At 35.5% G+C, this 20306-nt stretch overlaps 1 protein-coding gene across 4 annotated transcripts in view; it reads right to left on the reverse strand.

Moving 5' to 3' along the window:
* Positions 1 to 20306, reverse strand: part of STX17 (syntaxin 17) — a 70352-nt gene that overhangs the window by 10036 nt on the left and 40010 nt on the right. For all 4 annotated transcript variants that reach the window (XM_055271684.2, XM_063636193.1, XM_063636194.1 and 1 more), the window contains 3 exons: positions 14963 to 15188; positions 7091 to 7206; positions 6968 to 7018 (listed from right to left, as the gene is read on the reverse strand). In XM_055271684.2, the coding sequence (XP_055127659.1) occupies positions 6968 to 7018; positions 7091 to 7206; positions 14963 to 15188 (393 nt within the window). The remainder of the gene's footprint in view (positions 1 to 6967; positions 7019 to 7090; positions 7207 to 14962; positions 15189 to 20306) is intronic.

The raw sequence follows: 20306 nt of genomic DNA on the forward strand, positions 1-20306 counted from the left end.
GCCCTTATATAATTGGCCTATTCATTCATATTGAGGCAGACACAAATAACACTTTTCTAATTCCAACCATTATTTCGTTTGAAAACATGAAGCCCAAACCACACAGCTATTTTTTTTCCCATGTTTGTTTTCTCTTAGCATTATTGATATTCCTCCCCTTCTCATACACAAAATATGTCTATCTTCACCATTGTGGTATCCCTTCATTCCAATATTCTCCACCACTATCTTGGCATCTCTAACACAATACCTAAGAAAGTCCCTTATCAGTTTTCCTTTGAATGTCTCTGTCAGAGACAAGTTTAACAATGGTTCTCAGTCTTCCACCTGGAGGCTTCTTTTTTTTTTTTTTTTTTTTTTTTTTTTTGAGACGGAGTCTCGCTCTGTCGCCCAGGCTGGAGTGCAGTGGCGCAATCTCGGCTCACTGCAAGCTCCCCCTCCCGGGTTCACGCCATTCTCCTGCCTCAGCCTCTCCGAGTAGCTGGGACTACAGGCGCCCGCCACCACGCCCGGCTAATGTTTTCTATTTTTTAGTAGAGACGGGGTTTCATCATGGTCTCGATCTCCTGACCTCATGATCCGCCCGCCTCGGCCTCCCAAAGTGCTGGGATTACAAGCGTGAGCCACCGCGCCCGGCCCCTGGAGGCTTCTTAAAACACAGATTGCTGGGCATAATCCCCGGAGTTTCTGATCCAGTAGGCCTGAGATGAAGCCTGAGCTAGTAAGCTCCCAGGTGATGCTGATGCTGCCAGTCCACAATTCTCACGCTTTAAGAACCACTATTAAATGTGTTCAGATCAAGGGCACCACCTTTAGTCAGATAATCTGTTTTCAAATCTCAGCAAATGCCACTATGTGCTCTTAGACAAATTACTCAAGCTCTCTAGGTGTCAGTATTCTCATTTATCAAGTAATAATGATATTTATACCTTCATAGAGTTGAAGTGGGGATAAAATGTGTTTGCAAAGTGTGAGGGGGGAAAATAGAAAAACTTATCCTGATTTCCCCAAGGAAGTGTTAACTCTCATCTATCAAAAAATATATTTAACTTTTTCTTTTGATTCTTTTTTTTTTTTTTTTTTTTTTTTTTTTTTTTTTTTTTGAGACAGAGTCTCGCTCTGTCGCCCGGGCTGGAGTGCAGTGGCGCGATCTTGGCTCACTGCAAGCTCCGCCTCCCGGGTTCACGCCATTCTCCTGCCTCAGCCTCCGAGTAGCTGGGACTACAGGCGCCCGCCACCGCGCCCGGCTAATTTTTTGTATTTTTTAGTAGAGACGGGGTTTCACCGTGGTCTCGATCTCCTGACCTCATGATCCGCCCGCCTCGGCCTCCCAAAGTGCTGGGATTACAAGCGTGAGCCACCGCGCCCGGCCTCTTTTGATTCTTGAAAATTCTAGGACACTAAAACTTCAGGTATCTTTCAGCATTCATTCATTCAATTTTTATTTTCCTCAATAGCGCAACTTATTTAAGTCAGCTTTCTTTTTCTGACCCATAGAAGAAAAAGTTCCAGCACTAATAATATACAACTTGTCTAGATTTCTGACACCCTATCATTGTTTCTATTTAGGACACCCCCAACACTTTCCACTCTTGCCTGAAACAGTCTATGCTAGCAGATAAATCACAGGCTTAAAACTCTATCATCAGCTGTCATATGTTGATGAGTTGAAAGGCAGAGGAAAAACAGTCAATGTGTCTCCCTTCCTTCAGCCCCAAAATAATTCCAGCAAGAGGGAGGAGCCTGCCAGGATTATTGCCATTTCTATACCCCAAGTGTAATCGTAAAGCCTCAGGGAAATACTTTTTAATGTTTCTTCTTTTAAAAAGGGTTGGATATTGTATTTCTATGACTTTTTAAAAATTAAAGAAAAATTTTAAAATAATTTAAATATTTTTTCATAAAAATCATTTGGAATAACTGAAGAAGCAACCACAAGCAAAAAACCAATCCTGAGATCACTAATTATTTGACTACAAAGTTCCCCATCATTGCAATCACCAGCATTTGATGAGGCCCATCCCACCCTGGGGAGTAGCCCACATCTGTAAGTATTTATTCATGCCATCAGAAAGCATGCTAAAATATGGGGCTGGGGTGTGGGAAGAAGGCAGAGGGCAGACAGCCCCTATCCTGGGATCAATAGCCACCCCTTGATTGTGTCTGCCTTTCTCTTGTCCGTGTTTTGCTTGGTTTGCAACTTCAAACTTTGCCCATATTTTCAAATTCTGCTTCTTGAGTAAGGAGGACTCACTGACCCCCAAAAAGGTTACAGTTAGGCAGCAAACTGTTGTCACAGAGTTGTCAATCACCATCAGCAGAATGCCAAACCAGACTCCATACAGAGCTGAATTGGGTCACTACCTGTCCACTATGTCCTTGGCTCTTTTTGTGGGACCAAAAGATACATATACAACCCTGCTCCAGCCTGTGAAATCAAGCTCTAAACATTAATGGTGGTGCAGGAGCCTCCTCACCTCTATCTATCAATCTCCCCTGAGGTTTTGCTTCTGATCTGCTTATGTTTATTTTCATCTGCTTAGGCCTCCTACATTTGACATCTTCAAATTCCATGCCTGCCATTTTATAGTTTGGCACCCCATATATGTTCTCAGCATTCCTTTAACAATGAACTAAACCATATTTAAGTGTTTAGCTCATTACACTGCAGTGTTTCTCAAGCTAGAGTAATATATAGACCCCCTTTTACAGAAAAAGAAAATTCTCAAATGACTCTAAGAATATGTCTATGGATTTCATTTTAAAGAACATTGAATTAAGTCCCCCTATTGGCCTGAACATAACAAATCTTGACGAACAGCTATAGGAGTACCTAAGTTTCTGTATAAACTGTGATTTATTATACTTGTCAAGCAGAATGCAATTTGGGAATATAAATTCAAAACCAATGAATTGTTTTGTTCTTGAATGCCTGTTGAGGACACTCATAGGCCTAGCATCCTCTATGTCAAGCAATAGTAATACATTCAAAAATTAATCCCCAAATCCATTTATATCATTAACAATGGTCTTCCTTGGAGAGTTCTGATAGTAGTTGTAAAGTTTAAGGTTCTTGGAAAGCTATGAGTTTATTTAAGAGGGTAATACCAAAACTCCAGGTACTTCCATTTATTCCTCTCTAAATTCCAGCCAGCCTTCAAGGCCAAGTTCTAATCTTAGATCTTGACCAATCCTGTTCACATTGAGCTATTCTGGTTCTAAACTCTTATAATATATTCCTATATACTCCTTAATCATATGCAATCATATACACAAAAAGGCCCAGAAGCAAACTTATAAATACTATGATATATAGGCAAAATAAGTGATTATATTGGTCTCGAGTAAGCAATAAGCAGAGTAGATAAGTAGGATGTTGCTATCAGAGGATTTAGCAGTTGGAAAGGGACTGAAGGAATTCCAGTACTAAAATGCCTAAGGATAATAGTGGTGGAAAAAGTAGAATTTTTGCAAAGAGCCAAACAAGGAATGGAAATAAAGGAAGGACAAAAGTGGGAATGCAGTTGGGGTCAGTGGAATGGAAGAGAATGGGAAATACTTAATAACAGACATTATCACATTTAGTCCTCCCATCAGTGTTATAAAGCTCATTGTTGTCAAATAACATCCTGAAGGTCACATAGGTAATAAATGAAGGAATCTGATCTAATCCATTGCTACCAGTTTTTATGTTTCCAGAGTAAAACTGGATTACAAAAACGACAGGGAATAAGGCAAAAGGCAGAAGTCAAAACAGACTAGCAGCAAGGGTGAGTTGTTACTGAACTACTGGCCCAGGGTTCTTTAAATTCTCCTTCACTAGAAATAGGGCTAGTTACAAAGTTATAGGAAGAGCAGAGGGCACTTGAACAACAAAGGCTGAAGAAAAATAGAGCAGGGTACCTAGTAGATATTAATTTATTAACATTTATTGTACTATACCTTGATCTGCCAATGGCTTTGTAAATTCTTTTTATAGTGGTAAAATAAATATAACATAAATTTACCATTTTAACCATTTTGAAGTGTACAATTTAGTGGCAATTAAGTACCTTCACAATATTGTGCAACCACTACTACTATCTTGTAAGTTTTTTTAAATGCTTTTTTCTATTCCTCATTGAACTTAGCACAGTGCTACGCACATAGAAAGTGTTCCTTAAATACATGGTTAATTTGTCTAGATGCTATCATGTCCATGTGATGATAATGAGAGGATGTGGTCACTCTGGTTATGTTCCCAGGTCATTCTGTGCCTAAATAGAGCTTCTGTGAATCCTTGGCCATGTGGTCACGAGAACTTAGTCACCCTGGGAATAATAATCAGGGGTTCTCCTTTGAGCTTTTGCTTATTACCATTCTGTCTCATGTACTTATACAGATTATTACAAACAGGACATTTGTATAGAGCCGTAGCTACAGCCAGAGTTTTCCTACACAAATCTCCCTTAGATTAGAGGTTATGAGCTGCTTACATAATGTAATCAAACATGTAACTATCATATGATCACAAAACTTTAATATTTCTTTTATGTGCCTATCCCAGTAGAAAAGAAATGTGTTTGTATTGAGTAAGAACTTTGTACATGTGTAGTTTGTTTTTTAAAATCAGCTTTATTGAGGTATAATTTACATACATTAAAACACATTTTATGTGTACAGATCAATGACTTTTGGCAAGTGTATATATTTGTGTAACCATACATGTATAGGTTTTACAAACTGCACTGGATTCAGAGATTATTAGTTTATAATAGTTGAATAAATGTTGATTCTGAAACAACAGATATTTGGGGATTCTTGTTCTATTATTTCCTTCTGTTTGCGAGCATATTAATATTGTACAGATACCTAATCCAGAAACTTCAAATATTTTGCTTCTTCTAACTTAGAGGCATCCAGAAGCAGTTCAAAAAATTTACTGCATTCAATTTTAGGTAACACATTTCAAGAAAATATCCAGAATATGGAACGTAAGCAGAGTAAGAAGCCAGTATTGAGAAGCCTAGAAATTATATTGTAGAAGGAATGCAAAAGAAGCAAGGGTTCTGAAGAGAAAAAAACATGGTGGGGTAGGATAGAGTGAGGAAAGATGATGGTTTCAAAACCTTGAAAGACTTTCATATGGAAAGAAGGTAAAATTCGTTCAGTATGTAGCTTTAGAGGCCAAAAATGCCAAAAAGAAGTTATTATAGGGCAGACACTTTTAACTCTAACTCTTCTAAGAGTTAGACCCTCCAAATGTAATGGTTTAAGTATTAATATCCTTGTGCTGTAATTGTTCCAAAAGAGGCTAAAAGACCATGTATTTTAGAAATTGGGGCAAGAGTAGAGGGATTAGATTAGTTGGCCTCTTGAGTCCTTTCTCATTCCAATTCTGATTGTGTGATCTAGGAACTTCTCATTTAAAATTAGATCTCAGGGAAACCATAACTCAAAGATAACCCCAAAATCATGGTTTGATCAGAAACAAAGAACTAAATCTAGACAGAACTGCAAGCAGAAACAGGTATGCCTGTGTGGACACACATACATAAATATACATACACACATATTCATACATCCTACCTTCCCATAACTCCTGAGAAAGACAAAAAGAACAATTTAGAAAAATGATGGAAAATCTATCTTTCCCACCAAATTGACTTTGTGCTTCCTAATCTATGTTAACAGTATCACTGACACCCAATTATGCAGAATAAAGACAATGTTCCTTATCTTTGACTCATCTTCCTCCAATTTTTGCTAAGTCCCCCAGAAATATCTCTCAGCTGTCCTTTACCTTTACACTGGTATTGCCATTGCCCCAGGTGAACTCTTGCAATTGATTCCTAACCAGTCTTCTTTTCCATGACCTCCTCCTCTCTTAGGCCATTATTCACAAAGCCAACAGTGATCTTTCTGAAGCACAGACTGAACTGCATGACTCTAACCTGCTCAAGAATCAGTATTAGGCTTTCTAATGCCCACAAAGTAAAGTTCAAATTCTTTAGGATGGCATTCAAAGCCATCACAATCTGGCCCTCATCCTCCTTGCTTGTCCATGGTACCTTATGCTTTGGTTATACTGCAGTACTTGTCAATCTGGAACAGGCCATACACTTCTCTACTCCATATCTTTGTTCAGCTTCTCAAATATACTCCATAACTTCCCCCTGTGGATATTTACTCATTTTTCAAGGCTCATACAAATACTGTCTACCTGTGTGAAGCTATCCTTAATGCTTCTACCTTATGACTCCTGCCTCCTTCCTTTGGAATTAAATGCTTTTCCTTGGAGCTGATAATACCTCTCTTCATTCTTGCTTTTGCATTTAGCCATCATGCTTGAACGCTCAGTTTCTGGGGTCCAGGCCTATCTTCACTCACTGTAGAATGCTCAAAGGCGGCAGGGTGTGGTGACTCATGCCTGTAATCCCAGAACTTTGGGAGGCTGAGGCGGGTGGATCATGAGGTCAGGAGTTTGAGACAAGCCTGACCAACATGGCGAAACCCCGTCTTCACTAAAAATACAAAAACTAGCCGGGCATGGTGGCACGTGCCTGTAATCCCAGCTACTCAGGAGGCTGAGATAGGCAAATTGCTTGAATCTGGGAGGCGGAGGTTGCAGTGAGCCAAGACTGTGCCACTGCATTCCAGCCTGGGCGACAGAGTGAGACTCCGTCTCAAAAAAAAAAAAAAACAAGAATCCTCAAAGGCAGAGAATGGGCTTCATTTATTTCTATATCCAACCTGATCACACTCTCAATGTTAAGCATCTAACACAGTGCTTGTATATAACAAGTGCTTAATAAAAGTTTCTTGAATTAATCTGGAATTTGAGAACAGTTAAACTTCTATCTATGGCTTAATACCAGTCTTAAAAATTATAAGTTCTATTAAAATTCTAATTAAAAGCCTAGTGATTATAAAAGCTTCTCATTCTAATAATCCAACAATTCTGCATCCAAAACAGTTATATACTTACATTCACTAGGAGAGAGAAGTCAGTGACCAGTTGGCTAAGTTCAATTAAGTCCTTTAAAAGAAAGGGAGAGGAAGTTACTTTTATGCCTCACAACTACCAAAAAGAAAATATTTTTTAACATACCGCTTCTAAGGTTTCCCACGATTCTGCAGCATTTTGATCTTGAGGAATTTCAGGTAAGGCATATATCTGAGTCAAACTCTGAGAACTAGCTTCAGCTTCAGTAGTATGAAATGCTCCTGGATGAACATAATAACCCCATGTTTAGAGTTTATTTGCTTTGTTAGAAAAGAGATAGCATAAATTGATTTCATAAAACAAATGCCATGTTAAATGGTCTCTAATTAAATTTAGGCTAAAAGGGAAATTGATTATTCTACAAAAATAGAATTGTTTGGCTGGGTGCAGTGGCTCACACCTATAATCTCAGCACTTTGGGAGGCTGAGGCGGGAGGACTGCCTGAGCCTAGGAGTTCAAGACCCGTCTGGGCAATAGAGTGAGACCTCATCTCTACAAAGAAATTTAAAAGTTAGCCAGGTGTAGTGGCACACACCTGTAGTCCCAGCTACTTGGGAGGCTGAGGTGGGGGTATCACTTCAGCCTGGGAGGTCAAGGTTGCAGTGAGCAGTGATCACGCCACTGCACTCCAGCCTAGGTGACAGAGCAAGATCCTGTCTCAAAAAAAAAAAAGATTTATCCATGGGGTAGCTTGTTCCCCAGATTAGTTAACACATTTTTTTTCTTAAATTTTTTTTTTTTTTTTTTTAACTGACACACAGTCTTGCTATGTTGCCCAGGCTGGTCTTGAACTCCTGGCCTCAACTGATCCTCCTGTCTCAGCTTCCCAAAATGCTAGAATTACAGGCGTAAGCCATGACACCAAGCTTACACACATATTTTTTTAATCTACACAGTCATCTAAAAAATGGCTACAAATACCATCTATCCAATCTGAATAACTAGGGCTACATGTGGAAGAAGCACCAAAGGAAAACTATTCTACTTGGCCAATGTTCAAAGGAGACGTACCTATATAAATAGGCTTAATATTTTTCATCCTTAAACTTCTATTTGGCTATTTCAATGTAAATACCAGATACAGAAGGTGTTGAAAGCAGGGAAGTAATATGTTTTTATTAATGATAATCAGTCACTATTGGTAATAATAAGATTGTCACCAAACATTACTATATGTCTTTTTTGTCACTACTCTTCTCCTCAGAGTCAATCTTCTGGCCCATGCCTCCAGTGCTTCTACTTCTTTTGAGTTTTAAAAAGTCGTCAACCCACTAGGACTTTCTCCATTAAACACCACTATGATGATGAATTAATTCATACTTTAAAATCTACCTTCAAGTCTTTATTTCCTCATATTGGTTTTACCAATCATTCATTCATTGAATTGACATTTATTAAATGCCTACTACCTGCTGATTAGTGTGCTGAGGTGCTGCAGACACAATGGCAAACCATAAAAACGGTTCGGAAGAGGCAACATAGTGTAGTGGTTAGGAGCCTGGGCCTAGTCAGAAAGACTTGGGTTAGAATTCTGATTTGGCTATTTATTAACTGTTTGCCTTGGGTATTTCATCTCTTTGGCTGGTTTTTCTCATTTGTAAAATAAGGTGATATCTACTTTGCACAGTACCCGGGTTATATATAAAGTACAAGTGCTCAATAAATTAGTTACTGCTGCTGCTACTATTAACAGATCTTACCATAAAATGCGTGATACAGACATATTAATAGTCAAGTTCAGTCAGTATAGTCTAATAAGAACTGAAATATTGGTAAGTATAGAGTGCTACATGGGCACAGATGAGAGGTATTTAACCTAGACTTGTGGAGGTGAGAGTGGTCAGAGAAGGCTCTGAAGCTGAAGCCTGAGGATGAACAGAAATTACTATATAGGTGAACTGGTGCAGGCGTAGAAGGAGAAGCAAAGAGTATTCAGGTCAGAGAGAACAGTATGTGCATACGCTTAGGGACCGAAAAATGTTCAGTATAGCTGACTGTGATGAGGTGAAAAGCAAAGTCTAAGGCTGGAAATCTACTTTGAGATTATTCATGGCATTTGTAAACTATGTTAAATAGTTTTGTTTTTCACAAAAGATCAATATGTTACTATTAAAAATAGTTGGAGACTACTGGGAAGGTGCCATAATCAGATTTTAGATTTACAGAGAAAACTATAGCCACCGTATGAGAAACACATTAAGGATGGAGTTGGAAGGTGACAAAATTAGAGAATAAAAAAACCACCTGAGCTCAGGAGTTCGAGACCAGCCTGGGCAACACGGCGAAACCCCATCTCTACTAAAATACAAAAAATTAGCCAGCATGGTGGCGTGCACCTGTAATCCCAGCTACTCAGGAGGCTGAGGCAGGAGAATTACTAGAACCTGGGAGGCAGAGGTTGCAGTGAGCCAAGATCACTCCACTGACTCCAGCCTGGGCAACAGAGCGAGACTCTGTCTCAAAAAAAAAACAAAAACAAAAACACAAAAACAAAAACAAAAAAACAGTCTGAAGGCTTTCCAATATACCCAGTGTAACATGATGGTGATCTGCTCTAGGATAGTTATGGTAGAAACGGAAACAAAAGATCTGAGGTTCTACTATCTCCCCTTCACTTCAAGCTCAAAACATCTACCACTTACATTTTCTGAGCACCCACTGAGTATTGTGTTAGGGTGCCAGGGATAAAAAGTAATTAACACAGAGTACATTCTCTCAAGGAACTTGCATTTTAGAAGAGCCAGACATACAAAAAGAAATTATAAAACAATAGGAGACTGCATTGGTATCTATCTAGAATCAGACATATATACATAAGTATTTTATGAGAGTTCCGAGCTGTGGGTGGCATCTGATCCAGTTTGATATGGTATGCAACTCACGGGAAGCCTTTCTAGAAAACTTGAGGTTCCTAGGCAAAGAAGAGAGGAATACACATTCTAGGTAGAAAAACCAGTATGAACAAAGGCCCTCAAGGAATAAACAATATAGCTATGTAAATCAGCAGTTTGATGGTACCAAAGCAAGAAGTAAAAGACAAGTTACAAGTACAAGCCTACAGATGGTCAGGAGGGGCCTTGTAGATCAGTTAAAGACTTTGGACTTTATCTGGCACACCAAAGAGAGCTGTTGAAGGGTTATAAGCAGAGAAATGCCATGATGACATGTGGCACCTGATCTACTCCTAAAAGTAAGCAATTATAACTCTAAGTTCATATTCTCTCAATGCCCCTTTCAGCCAAACCTATAACTGAAATAGTATTTTATAAAACTGCATTACTATTTTACCTTTAAAGCCTATGAATGCTTTACCTCTCTAGGAAAAATGTTTCAATTGTTTAGGAAGGGCATACTCAATGGACTAAAAAGTAATTTGTAGATTTATCAGGACTGAGAGTGTTTTTAATCTTATCTGAATATATTTATTTAACTTAAAGGAAGAGCAAAGGCAGGCGATACAGAGTAAGTTTTACATTAAAACAGTATGGCAAATAGCCAATATCTTAAAAGCTCTAAATGATTTTTACAAATGCTTAAAATAGTTACTCTATGCTTTACATTATCGCCATAAAGACACTCTCATTTTCACATCAACCAAGATAAATGAATTACTCTATGACCTTTCTTCTACTTAATATTTCCAGGTATTTACACTTCTTTAACATTATGATGAATAATGATAACTTCATTATTATTAACAGATCAAATATAAAGGAGAACTTTATAACCATGACCACTCAAAATATTTTTTAAACCCATAATTTATGTACTATTAAAGAGGATTCAAATGAAGTTTGCGAGGGTACGCAACGAAATGAGGACAGACTATTATATATTAATACTTAATCTAAAAAAATGTGTGGGAAATGTTTGACATTTTAAACACACATAAAAGATTTCCCTCAGTAAAGCATAAAAATGTTTAAGTCATTTACGTCTCACTTGAAACCAAACTACGTATGCATCTTAGTTCAAATAGAGTCTTAGAACAAAGAGGTCTGTTCTCTTCCATAAAAAACCCTGATGTAAACTTAAAACTCTAAACCTCACTAATCAATTCAAGGCATGACTATCAATTAAAGCAAATCTTTTCATTTCTACAACTTCCATAATTCATTTATTCCAGCTTGCATTTAAAATCACTACCTCAGTGATGATCCTTTGAACTTTTACAAACTGCTATGGACGTGATAAGGCAAAACGCTGAGATAGATTATAGTTTCAGGAAAGAAAGCTGAAGAACTTTAGATCTGTCTACAGAAGTAAAAAATTGCAACTGTTTCATATAACATAATCATCTCAGGTACTCCCACCCACACACAAACCAGAAGCATAAAGGGCAAGTAGAACATAGGACCTATCACTCACCACTGTTTTTTAAACCCCAGGATTGGTTTTAAAACCTTATTGTTGGTTTAGCTGAAGTGAGAAATAAACGAAATAACATAAGGCCTTTCCCTTTTGTATATATCCAAGTATTCTCTCCCTCTTTCTCCATACTTTATGAACAGCAATGATTTTACCAAGAATTATAATATATAAAAAACTTCCACTAACCTTCACCACATAAGAAAAAATTTTATTATAAATCTAAATTAATTCAAAAGCATTGCTGAAATGTTTTCCAGTTCTGATAGTTTAAAAATAGTGAAATTAATTTACTGATCATCTACATAAGCCTATCTATCAAAATAAAATTACTTCTAAGAATGGCTTAACTTAGCTGCAAATGAAGACTTTAAAAAAAATTAAAACCAATAGAAAACACATCTTCGGAATCATATAATACAAACCATCTACATGTTTCATAAAACTGTTCAGTACATGTATATACCTGTGATAAAAATCTAAATTTCATCAAATTCAATATGCTGGTCTGAAGTTCCCAGCAGTTTTAAGATTATATTCTTTTCTTTTGTGAATATTTGTTTAAAATGTAACAAGATTCTGTTCCTTTTGCGCTACTGAAGTGTGTGTCCTGAGAGTAAAGAAAGACAAAAATGGAAAGAAGCACTGATTCACTCTGTATGACTTGAATCACCTTTCTAAATACAAATCAGATTTGGAGGCTCCTCACTTCACTTGGTGGAAAGCAATATGCTAAAAATGAAACCAGACACACAAGTGAGACAGAAGGGAGTTTCTCAGATCAAGAAGATTGGCAGAGAAGATTTGCTTTAGGAACTCTCAGAATCTGGACAAAAGAAACAGCAAAATCATCTCAGCTTCTCCCTAAACTTAATAAGCTTCTTTCATTCTCCAGAGAACATAAAACATCCTATTCTACTTGTTATTTCTATCTGTAGATGAAAAACTATTTTTGTATTTTTGATCTTACTCATGGAAATGTGGCAACATTGCTTCTGAATCTCTGCTGATGTTTCCAACCAATTTATTTAGAATCAGATTGAATTTGTAAAGTAAAAAGTATTTTAAGGCACTTAACTTCTATGCAATAAAACAGATTTTCCATATAGGCTGTTGCTACTATAATGAGTATCTAAAGCAAAAATAAGGAAAAGCTGGAGAGCATAGAATAAAAACATGTAGAATGACAAAAACAGTCTACAGCTAGAAGAAGACCAAATATGGAGCAAACTCAATTCTTACCCCATTATTAAAGTCTTATGTAAATTAGTTACTTGCTTTCCTTTCATTATTCATTTCCTTTTCCATTCTCTTATTTATTAATAATATTTCTGGATTGGAGGCAATAGAGTAGAAACTCTCACACTTGGTGAAATACTCAGGCACTTGGTGAGACTGTAGTTTTTTAATTGCTTTATGTTGGCAGTGGATTAATAGTGAAAGCACACTATGACAAGCAGACTATTCAGAATTTGAAATTCTATACACTGTTTTAGGTATAACCTAGGTATTGATTTTATTAATAGAATGACTGTCTCAACCAAATAAATACTAGTTATAGAGATTTAATTTTTTAGTTTTCTCCCAGTAATTAGGTCTTTAGTAGCCCATTTGGTGAATTGAGAAGTCTGAGAATCAAGAGAATTGGGAAGTGAATTTCACCTGCTATTTCTTCTCCCTCATTCTCTGGCTCTGCTCCAATTTTTTCATTTCCTTTATGCACATACTTCTTCAAAATCTGCCGAACTTTTTTTTTTATATACCAATCAGCTTCCTATGGAGAAAGTTAATTGCCAGCAAACTGGGTAAACTGCCTTTTTCTATTAATAATAATCACCCAATTTCTCTGATGACATAAAGCCCAAAGTTGTTGATCCCAAACAGTTCTACTGGTAGTAACACAAATAATGCAATAATAAAATGCAAATTAAAGCAAGTATTAGGATATTAAAATACTGTGAGAAAACTCTCAGATAGAACTCCAAATTTTTGTTTGATAGGGGAATTGCTAGAGATAGGCAATTCAAAGCTAAGTAGCAAAGAGATTGATGTTAGTTACTCTTTCCAGAAAATACAGGTTATCTTCAGAGTTATTATTACCATCACAACTATCACAATGTCTGGATACATAAGATGAGCCCTTAATCACATGGAACTATAAAATCCAGTTACTCCACATGTGCACATAAAGCATCAGTTTGCACTAAGTGATAAAAACAGCCTTCAACCTCACCAATATGGCAGCAATAACTATAGATGAACAGAATAATGAAATGGTAATTACAAACTATCAAAAAGCATTCTTCCCAAATACTTTTCAACCAAGGATTGAGTGCTAGCATCTCTTTCTCTCAAAAACATTTACGGTACTGGTTATCCACAGAGTGAGGTGATTACAGTGCATGTGAAATTACAAAATTGTCTCTAAAAAGATATTTATGTATTTATGTTTATAAAACATTTAGGTCCATTATGTGCCAAGCATTGTGCTAGGTATTAAGGCTACAACAAAAGCAAGATTACCCAGAAACTCTGATTAGTGGCCTAAACGTTTCTTCCAAAAGTTTTTTTTAATCTCTCTATAAATTACTGGATCATTAGCACTGAAAATATAAAATTAAAAATAATCTGGCTTTGGAGATAGTGATGCAGGAGTGCCCTGAGTAAATAAAAAAAGAAAAAATGGGCAGATGTAACATCTCTAAGATTCTATTCTAATTTGTAACTTACTTATACTCCACCTTTTCCATAAGGATTAAAGGTAGCTTAGAATAATTTATAAAATATAACAAGATGAGACGAGTTACTAACAAAAGAGAAACACTAAAACAAAAAAGCAAACAAGGGCAGTAGTTATAAAACAAAGCTAGGATAGGTTTAAAAATTTGACTTTTGGTGGCTAAAAATGTTGGCTCTAAGCTTTCTAGTAAACAATTTAAGTAGGAAAACCTTATCAGTTATTCCACTGAATACCCAAAAGATAAAAAAAAAAGATCAACTACTTTGAAGTACTACTATGTATTAAGCCAAGAATATTTTCAGAATTAAAGACATTATTATAATGTGATCAGCAATTATCAATTACACCCTTAGAAGAGATGTAATGACAAATTTCACAGGGCTGTTTCTTAGAGTATCACTTCACAGAAGATGATGGCTTAACTCCCATTGTAGATTACTTAATGTTGTCAGTTATTCAGAGAACTTGGCTGAAAGATAGATCTAACATCGCCTCCGAAAATCAGAATGCTTAAGAAAAAAAAGCATGCCTGAAGAGGTCACCCCTGCACCTGGAAAGGAGTAAAGAGTACTCTGCAGACAAGAATGACATTATCCTTAGGAAATATATTTAAGTTTCTCTTCAATAAATAGACAAATGGGTACTTCCCCTGAAGTCCCACTCCATAAGCATAGCCTCAAATTTTTTATTCCGCAAAATATCCAGGGTACACATTTCCAGGAACACTGATCAGGGTCCAAGGATTCAGCATATTAGGATAGCGAATGGTCCTTGAAGACCTATAGATAATTCAGTATCTACTCAAGGAGGTGAGCTTTAATTAACTGTACTACTGTGATTGAGAATAAGACTTAGTACAATACGTTACCACCAACAGTCATGGATCTGGTCAAAGGAGGCTGTAGCAAAGTTTCTTCATCATTAAATTGCTTCTTAAGTTCTTCTACAGATTCCAAATGGAGTTGGAGAAATTCTGCTGTTGCTGCTGATGCTTCTTCTTTAACAGGATCTATCATTCTCTTCAGAAGTACTAGGTCATCCTTTCGGACTTTCAAACAAAGTTTCTCAATTTCTCGGATATTGGATCGGAGTTGCTATAAAAGAAAAAAATCATTAATGCCACCATTTCTTAGTATAAAATATCTTTCTTTTCAGAAGTAATGTTATAATAGTTGTAGATGGAAATTATAACAAATATCTCCACAATAGAAGGTGTAGCATAATACTTTTACATTTTCCATGTCTCTGGCTGGCCAAATGCAGCATCTTTGGAACCCACATGCTCATACTTTGAATTTATTTAGCATTTTTCCTTCATTAAATGTGGTTATACAAAGATAAATGCTCTTCACAATAAATCAAACACTACAGAAGCATATGAAATAAAAATGATATTCTCACTTCACCTATCTCACCCCTTATTAACCCAATACTCCCACACATTTCTCACGGCTCATGCACACATTTAACATATATAAGGCTTCTCCCTTTTTATTAAAAAAATGGATTACATTATACACAGTAATCTATAATTTGTCATTCCATACTCAACTTAACAATATTATCCCTCCTGCTCAATGGTTACACTATATTCCACGGTGTAAGTGTAGAATAATTTACTCAGTCACTCCTTCAGTGATCAACATTCATGTTGTTCCTAATTTTTAGTTATTACAAACTATGAAACAAATATCCTTGCATGTAAGTCCTAATTTGCTATATTAGTATATATTAACATTATAGTATACACTAATACTAATATATTATTTTGTGTAGGAAAGACTCCCAGAAACAGGAATATTCAAATGATAATGTGCATTTTTATTTCAGAAGCTATTGCTGTTTTTTTCCCAAAAAGCAGTAACACTTCACACTAGCATCAAAGTATGATGGCCTATTTCTTCACATGCTGCCAGTCCTGCATGTCATTTCACTGTTGCTTTACTCTGCACTTCCCTATGAATGAAATTGTTAGATTTTTATCAAATGATTTTCCTTCTTTTTGAGAAATACCTACTGGCTTAGTCATAAATTTTCCTCTAATATGTTGCTATAATAAATTATGTACAGATTTTGTAGTGTAGAGTCATCTTTACATTCCTAGGATAAAGCCCTTCTAGTCAATATATATAATCTTTAAATACAATGCTGAATTCATTTGCTAGTATTTTATTTGAAGCTTTGGCACATAGGTGTGTGTGTGTGTGTGTGTGTGTGTATACATGTGTGCATGTACACAGTTTGTGTATTTATACTATCTTTACTAGGTTTAAACTTGCTTTAACAGGTTTAAGGTTGTGCTAGCTTCATAAAATACACTGGGGAGCTTTCCCTCTTTCTCAATGGTCTATACTTTGAAAACAAAGAAACAATCCCTTTAAGATTAAATAGAACAAATTTGCAAAAATAATCAAAGTAAGAAAAGTTGTATGTCTATTCATATATTTTAAATTATTTTCCCCTAAAGTGTTTTCACAATATTAATGCAAATCCTATACAGTAGACAGACCAGTAAGTAAGAATTAGTTTTTCAAGTGCATACTCTGAGTGAGGTGTTACATTATTACAGTCCAAATTATTACACATGGAAAAAGCAAAACAAAAAAAAAAAAACTGTTTAGGATTTACTTAGTTATCTAGTGGCAAAACTGGGGTTAAAACCCAGGTATTCTGATAGGGCCAGCAATCTTTCCACTAAACTATAATCATAATGCCTATATGTATAGTATCTTAATATAATACAATCTAAAGTTTCCATTTTACTGTAGTAAAATTAAAGTCAATTCTAGAAAAAAAAATAGTTTAGTTACAAACTAAAGCATCTTGTAGGATTTTTCTGGGTGAAAAAATTGCGCCTCTATCTTACCATGACTCTATACTTCCTGTAACCTTATCTTCAGTCTCTTACCATTCTAATATAAGCTGAAAAACCTAAGGATAATTAAACTGAAGATTCAAAATATGTGAAATGTAGGTATTAATATGTTAAAATTATATAACCTTAAAGGGGGCATAAGTGAGCATCTAATACAACCTCACAATTTTACAATAAGGAAACTGGATTCTAGACAAACACAGTGGCAGAATTAGGACTACAGCCCAGGCCTCAAGTCCCAGAACAATACTGTTTCCAACACACCACCATTTCCTGGCTATGTGACTCCTTTCTGGACCATAATTATAAAGCTTGGTTATATAGTTGCCAGTCTACAGAAATATTTTAGGTAATATTATCTTGGAGAAGCATTAAAAATTTTCTACAGCCAAACTTAATGAGCATTTGTTTGTGACATCTTCCTCTCTTATATAATTTGTACATATGTCTGTCCTCAGTCAAATTACAGTATCCAGCTAAGAACTCTATTACTATGAGTAATGTGGAAAATTTTGAGGGAGAGAAAGAAAAAACTCACTGAAGTATAAAATCTGATACTATAATAACAGCAACAATAATAACAAAAACATAAATAATGGCTAAATTTTTATCAACACTTAAAGTTATCCATTGTGCTGACAGCTTTACGTCTTTTATCTTCCCCTCACAATATATCTTTGAAATGGATATTACTATTATTCTCATTTTATAGAAGAGAAAATTAAAGCAAGAAGTTCAAAAAGTAGCCCAAGATTACACTGCTAGTAAATAGTATAGGCAAGAATCAAATCCAGACCACAGATCTTGTGTTCTAACTACTTTATTACATAGCAAACACCATCCAACACTAATATAATGCAAATCACACATACAAGCCACATATGTAATTTAAAAAATTTTAAATTACATTTAAAAAGTAAAAACAAGGGAAATTAATTTTAATAATATTTTTATTTAACCTAATATAGCTAAAATACTATTTTAATATGCAATTATAAAACTTATTAATAAAATCTTTTAAATTGTTTTATTTGTAGTAAGTCTTAGAAATCTAGAAATCTGGTATATATTTTACATTCACAGCACATCTGAGTTCAAACTCGCTACATTTTAAGTGCTCAACAGTCACATGTAGTTAGGAGCTACTACATTGGATAGGGCAAGTAGGGAATCTCTCTAAAATCAAAGAGGGAACAGGATGGTAAAACCATATGTGAAGAACATAAAGTCAGGTGTTTCTGCTTCTGAAAACAGCAGACTAGGGGATTCAGACTAACCTTCCCACTAATGGCTACTTCAAAAGTTGAACAAAAATCAAATCACAAAACAAACCAAAAGGAAAAAAAAAAAAAAAACTTGAAAAGTACCATAAAGCAAACAAGATAGTAAGTAACTATAGGACAAAAATTGGGCAAAGATGGAAATCTAGAGAGGTGAGTCCTGAACTCAGGGCCACATTTGCTTTGGGAGTATTTGCATACCAGAATACGAACTCACAAAGCTTGGATTAAAATTTCAATGCCAAGACCTGCTAAGTATAAGGACTCTGGTACTTTTGGCTGGGATCATCAGAGCTCCACCCTAGGAACACAGGTAATCCTAAAATAAAGCAGCCCTTGCATGAACTACAGACTGGCCTCCAGTCTCGAGTAGCTCATAAAAAACCTTAAGCTCTAAAATTGGATAAAGATAATCTTGGAAAGTTAGTGCCCCCAGGGGCTTAGAAGAGCAAATGAAAATATCTGGAGGAAGATAACATCAACCCTAGCTTCAAATAATTTCTATAAATAATGTTTCAAATATAATGTCCACCAATCAATCAAAGATTACCAAGCACATGAGGACATATGCAGCATGAGGAAGAAACAGCAAAAATAGCAGGCAACAGAAACATCCAAAAGGACATGTAATGAGGGAATGAGCAAATGTAGTCTATAAAACTATAGTTATTTTGTTCAAAGGCATAAAAATAAAGCTTGAAAATTTAGCAGACAATTGGAAACTATAAAAAGCAACATATAGGTTTTTTAATGAATATTCTGTAATTTTAAAACAATGTCCAAAAGAATTTAATAATTGAGTTTAGCTTCATATTAGGCCCAGTTCAAGAAAGATATAAACTGGAAAACAGATCTGAAGAAATTATGTAAAAAAGAAACAAGGAAAGTAAAAAATACAGAAGAAAAGTTAAGAAATACAGAAGATATAGTTAGAAAAGGGTACAATATACATTTACTTAGAATTCCAGAAGAAGACGGAAAATGAATTCGAATAGATAATGACTGAGAATTTTCAAAACATTGAAGAAAAACATCCATCCACAATTCAAGGTCAACAAATCCTGAGAAGAATAAATACAAGGAAAAATACACCTAGCCAGAAGAGAGAAAAAGGAGAAAAGATGTCTAAAAGCAGCTAGAGACAAGAGTTTCTTGCAAAGAAACAGTAAGATTATAATATGACTTCTCAACAGCAATAACGAAAGCCTAAAGACAATGGAACAATATATTCAAAGTATAGAAAGCAAATTACTATCAACCTAAAGTTCTATATGCTGCAAAAATATCTTTCAAGACCACAGGTAAAATAAAAATATTTTTAGACAAACAAAAGCTGATAGAATTTGCCTTCAGTCAGTAACACACAGTAAGAGAAATATTAAATGGTGATCTTCAAAAATAACAATTAATCCCAGATATAAAGTTGGAAATGCAAAAAGAAATGAACAGGATTGAAAATAAGCTAAAAAGTGGTAAATCTAGATGACCAGTAACTCTACTAAAACAATAATAATAATGTCTGTGGAGTTTAGAAATATTTATATAAAAGTAGCATTTAAGTTGCAGGGCATACATAGAAATAAAATAGTCTAAGGAACTGATATTATCTGTACTTCTAAGTCAAAGATGTATGTTGTAATTTCTAGTAAAAGTATATATATTTATTCCTTGGTATCCATGGAGGATTGGTTCCAGGACTCCCTGCAAATACCCAAAATCCATAGATGTTCAAACCCTTATATAAAATGGTGTAGTATTTGCATATAATCTATGAATATCCTCCCGTATACTTAAAGTTATCGCTAGATTACTTATAATACCTAATACAATGTAAATACTATATAAATAGTTGTTATACTGTACTTTTATGGAGAATAGTGACAAGCAAAAGAATCAGTACAGATGCAACTATCCATTCTTTTTGTTTTTGTTTTTGTTTTTGAGATGGAGTCTTGCTCTATCGCCTAGGCTGGTGTACAGTGGCACGATTTTGGCTCACTGCAACCTCCGCCTCCCAGGTTTAAGCGATTCGCCTGCCTCAGCCTCCCGAGTGGCTG

This window comes from Symphalangus syndactylus, chromosome 3 (genome assembly GCF_028878055.3).
Source record: "Symphalangus syndactylus isolate Jambi chromosome 3, NHGRI_mSymSyn1-v2.1_pri, whole genome shotgun sequence".
In the NCBI taxonomy this organism is placed as follows: domain Eukaryota; kingdom Metazoa; phylum Chordata; class Mammalia; order Primates; family Hylobatidae; genus Symphalangus; species Symphalangus syndactylus.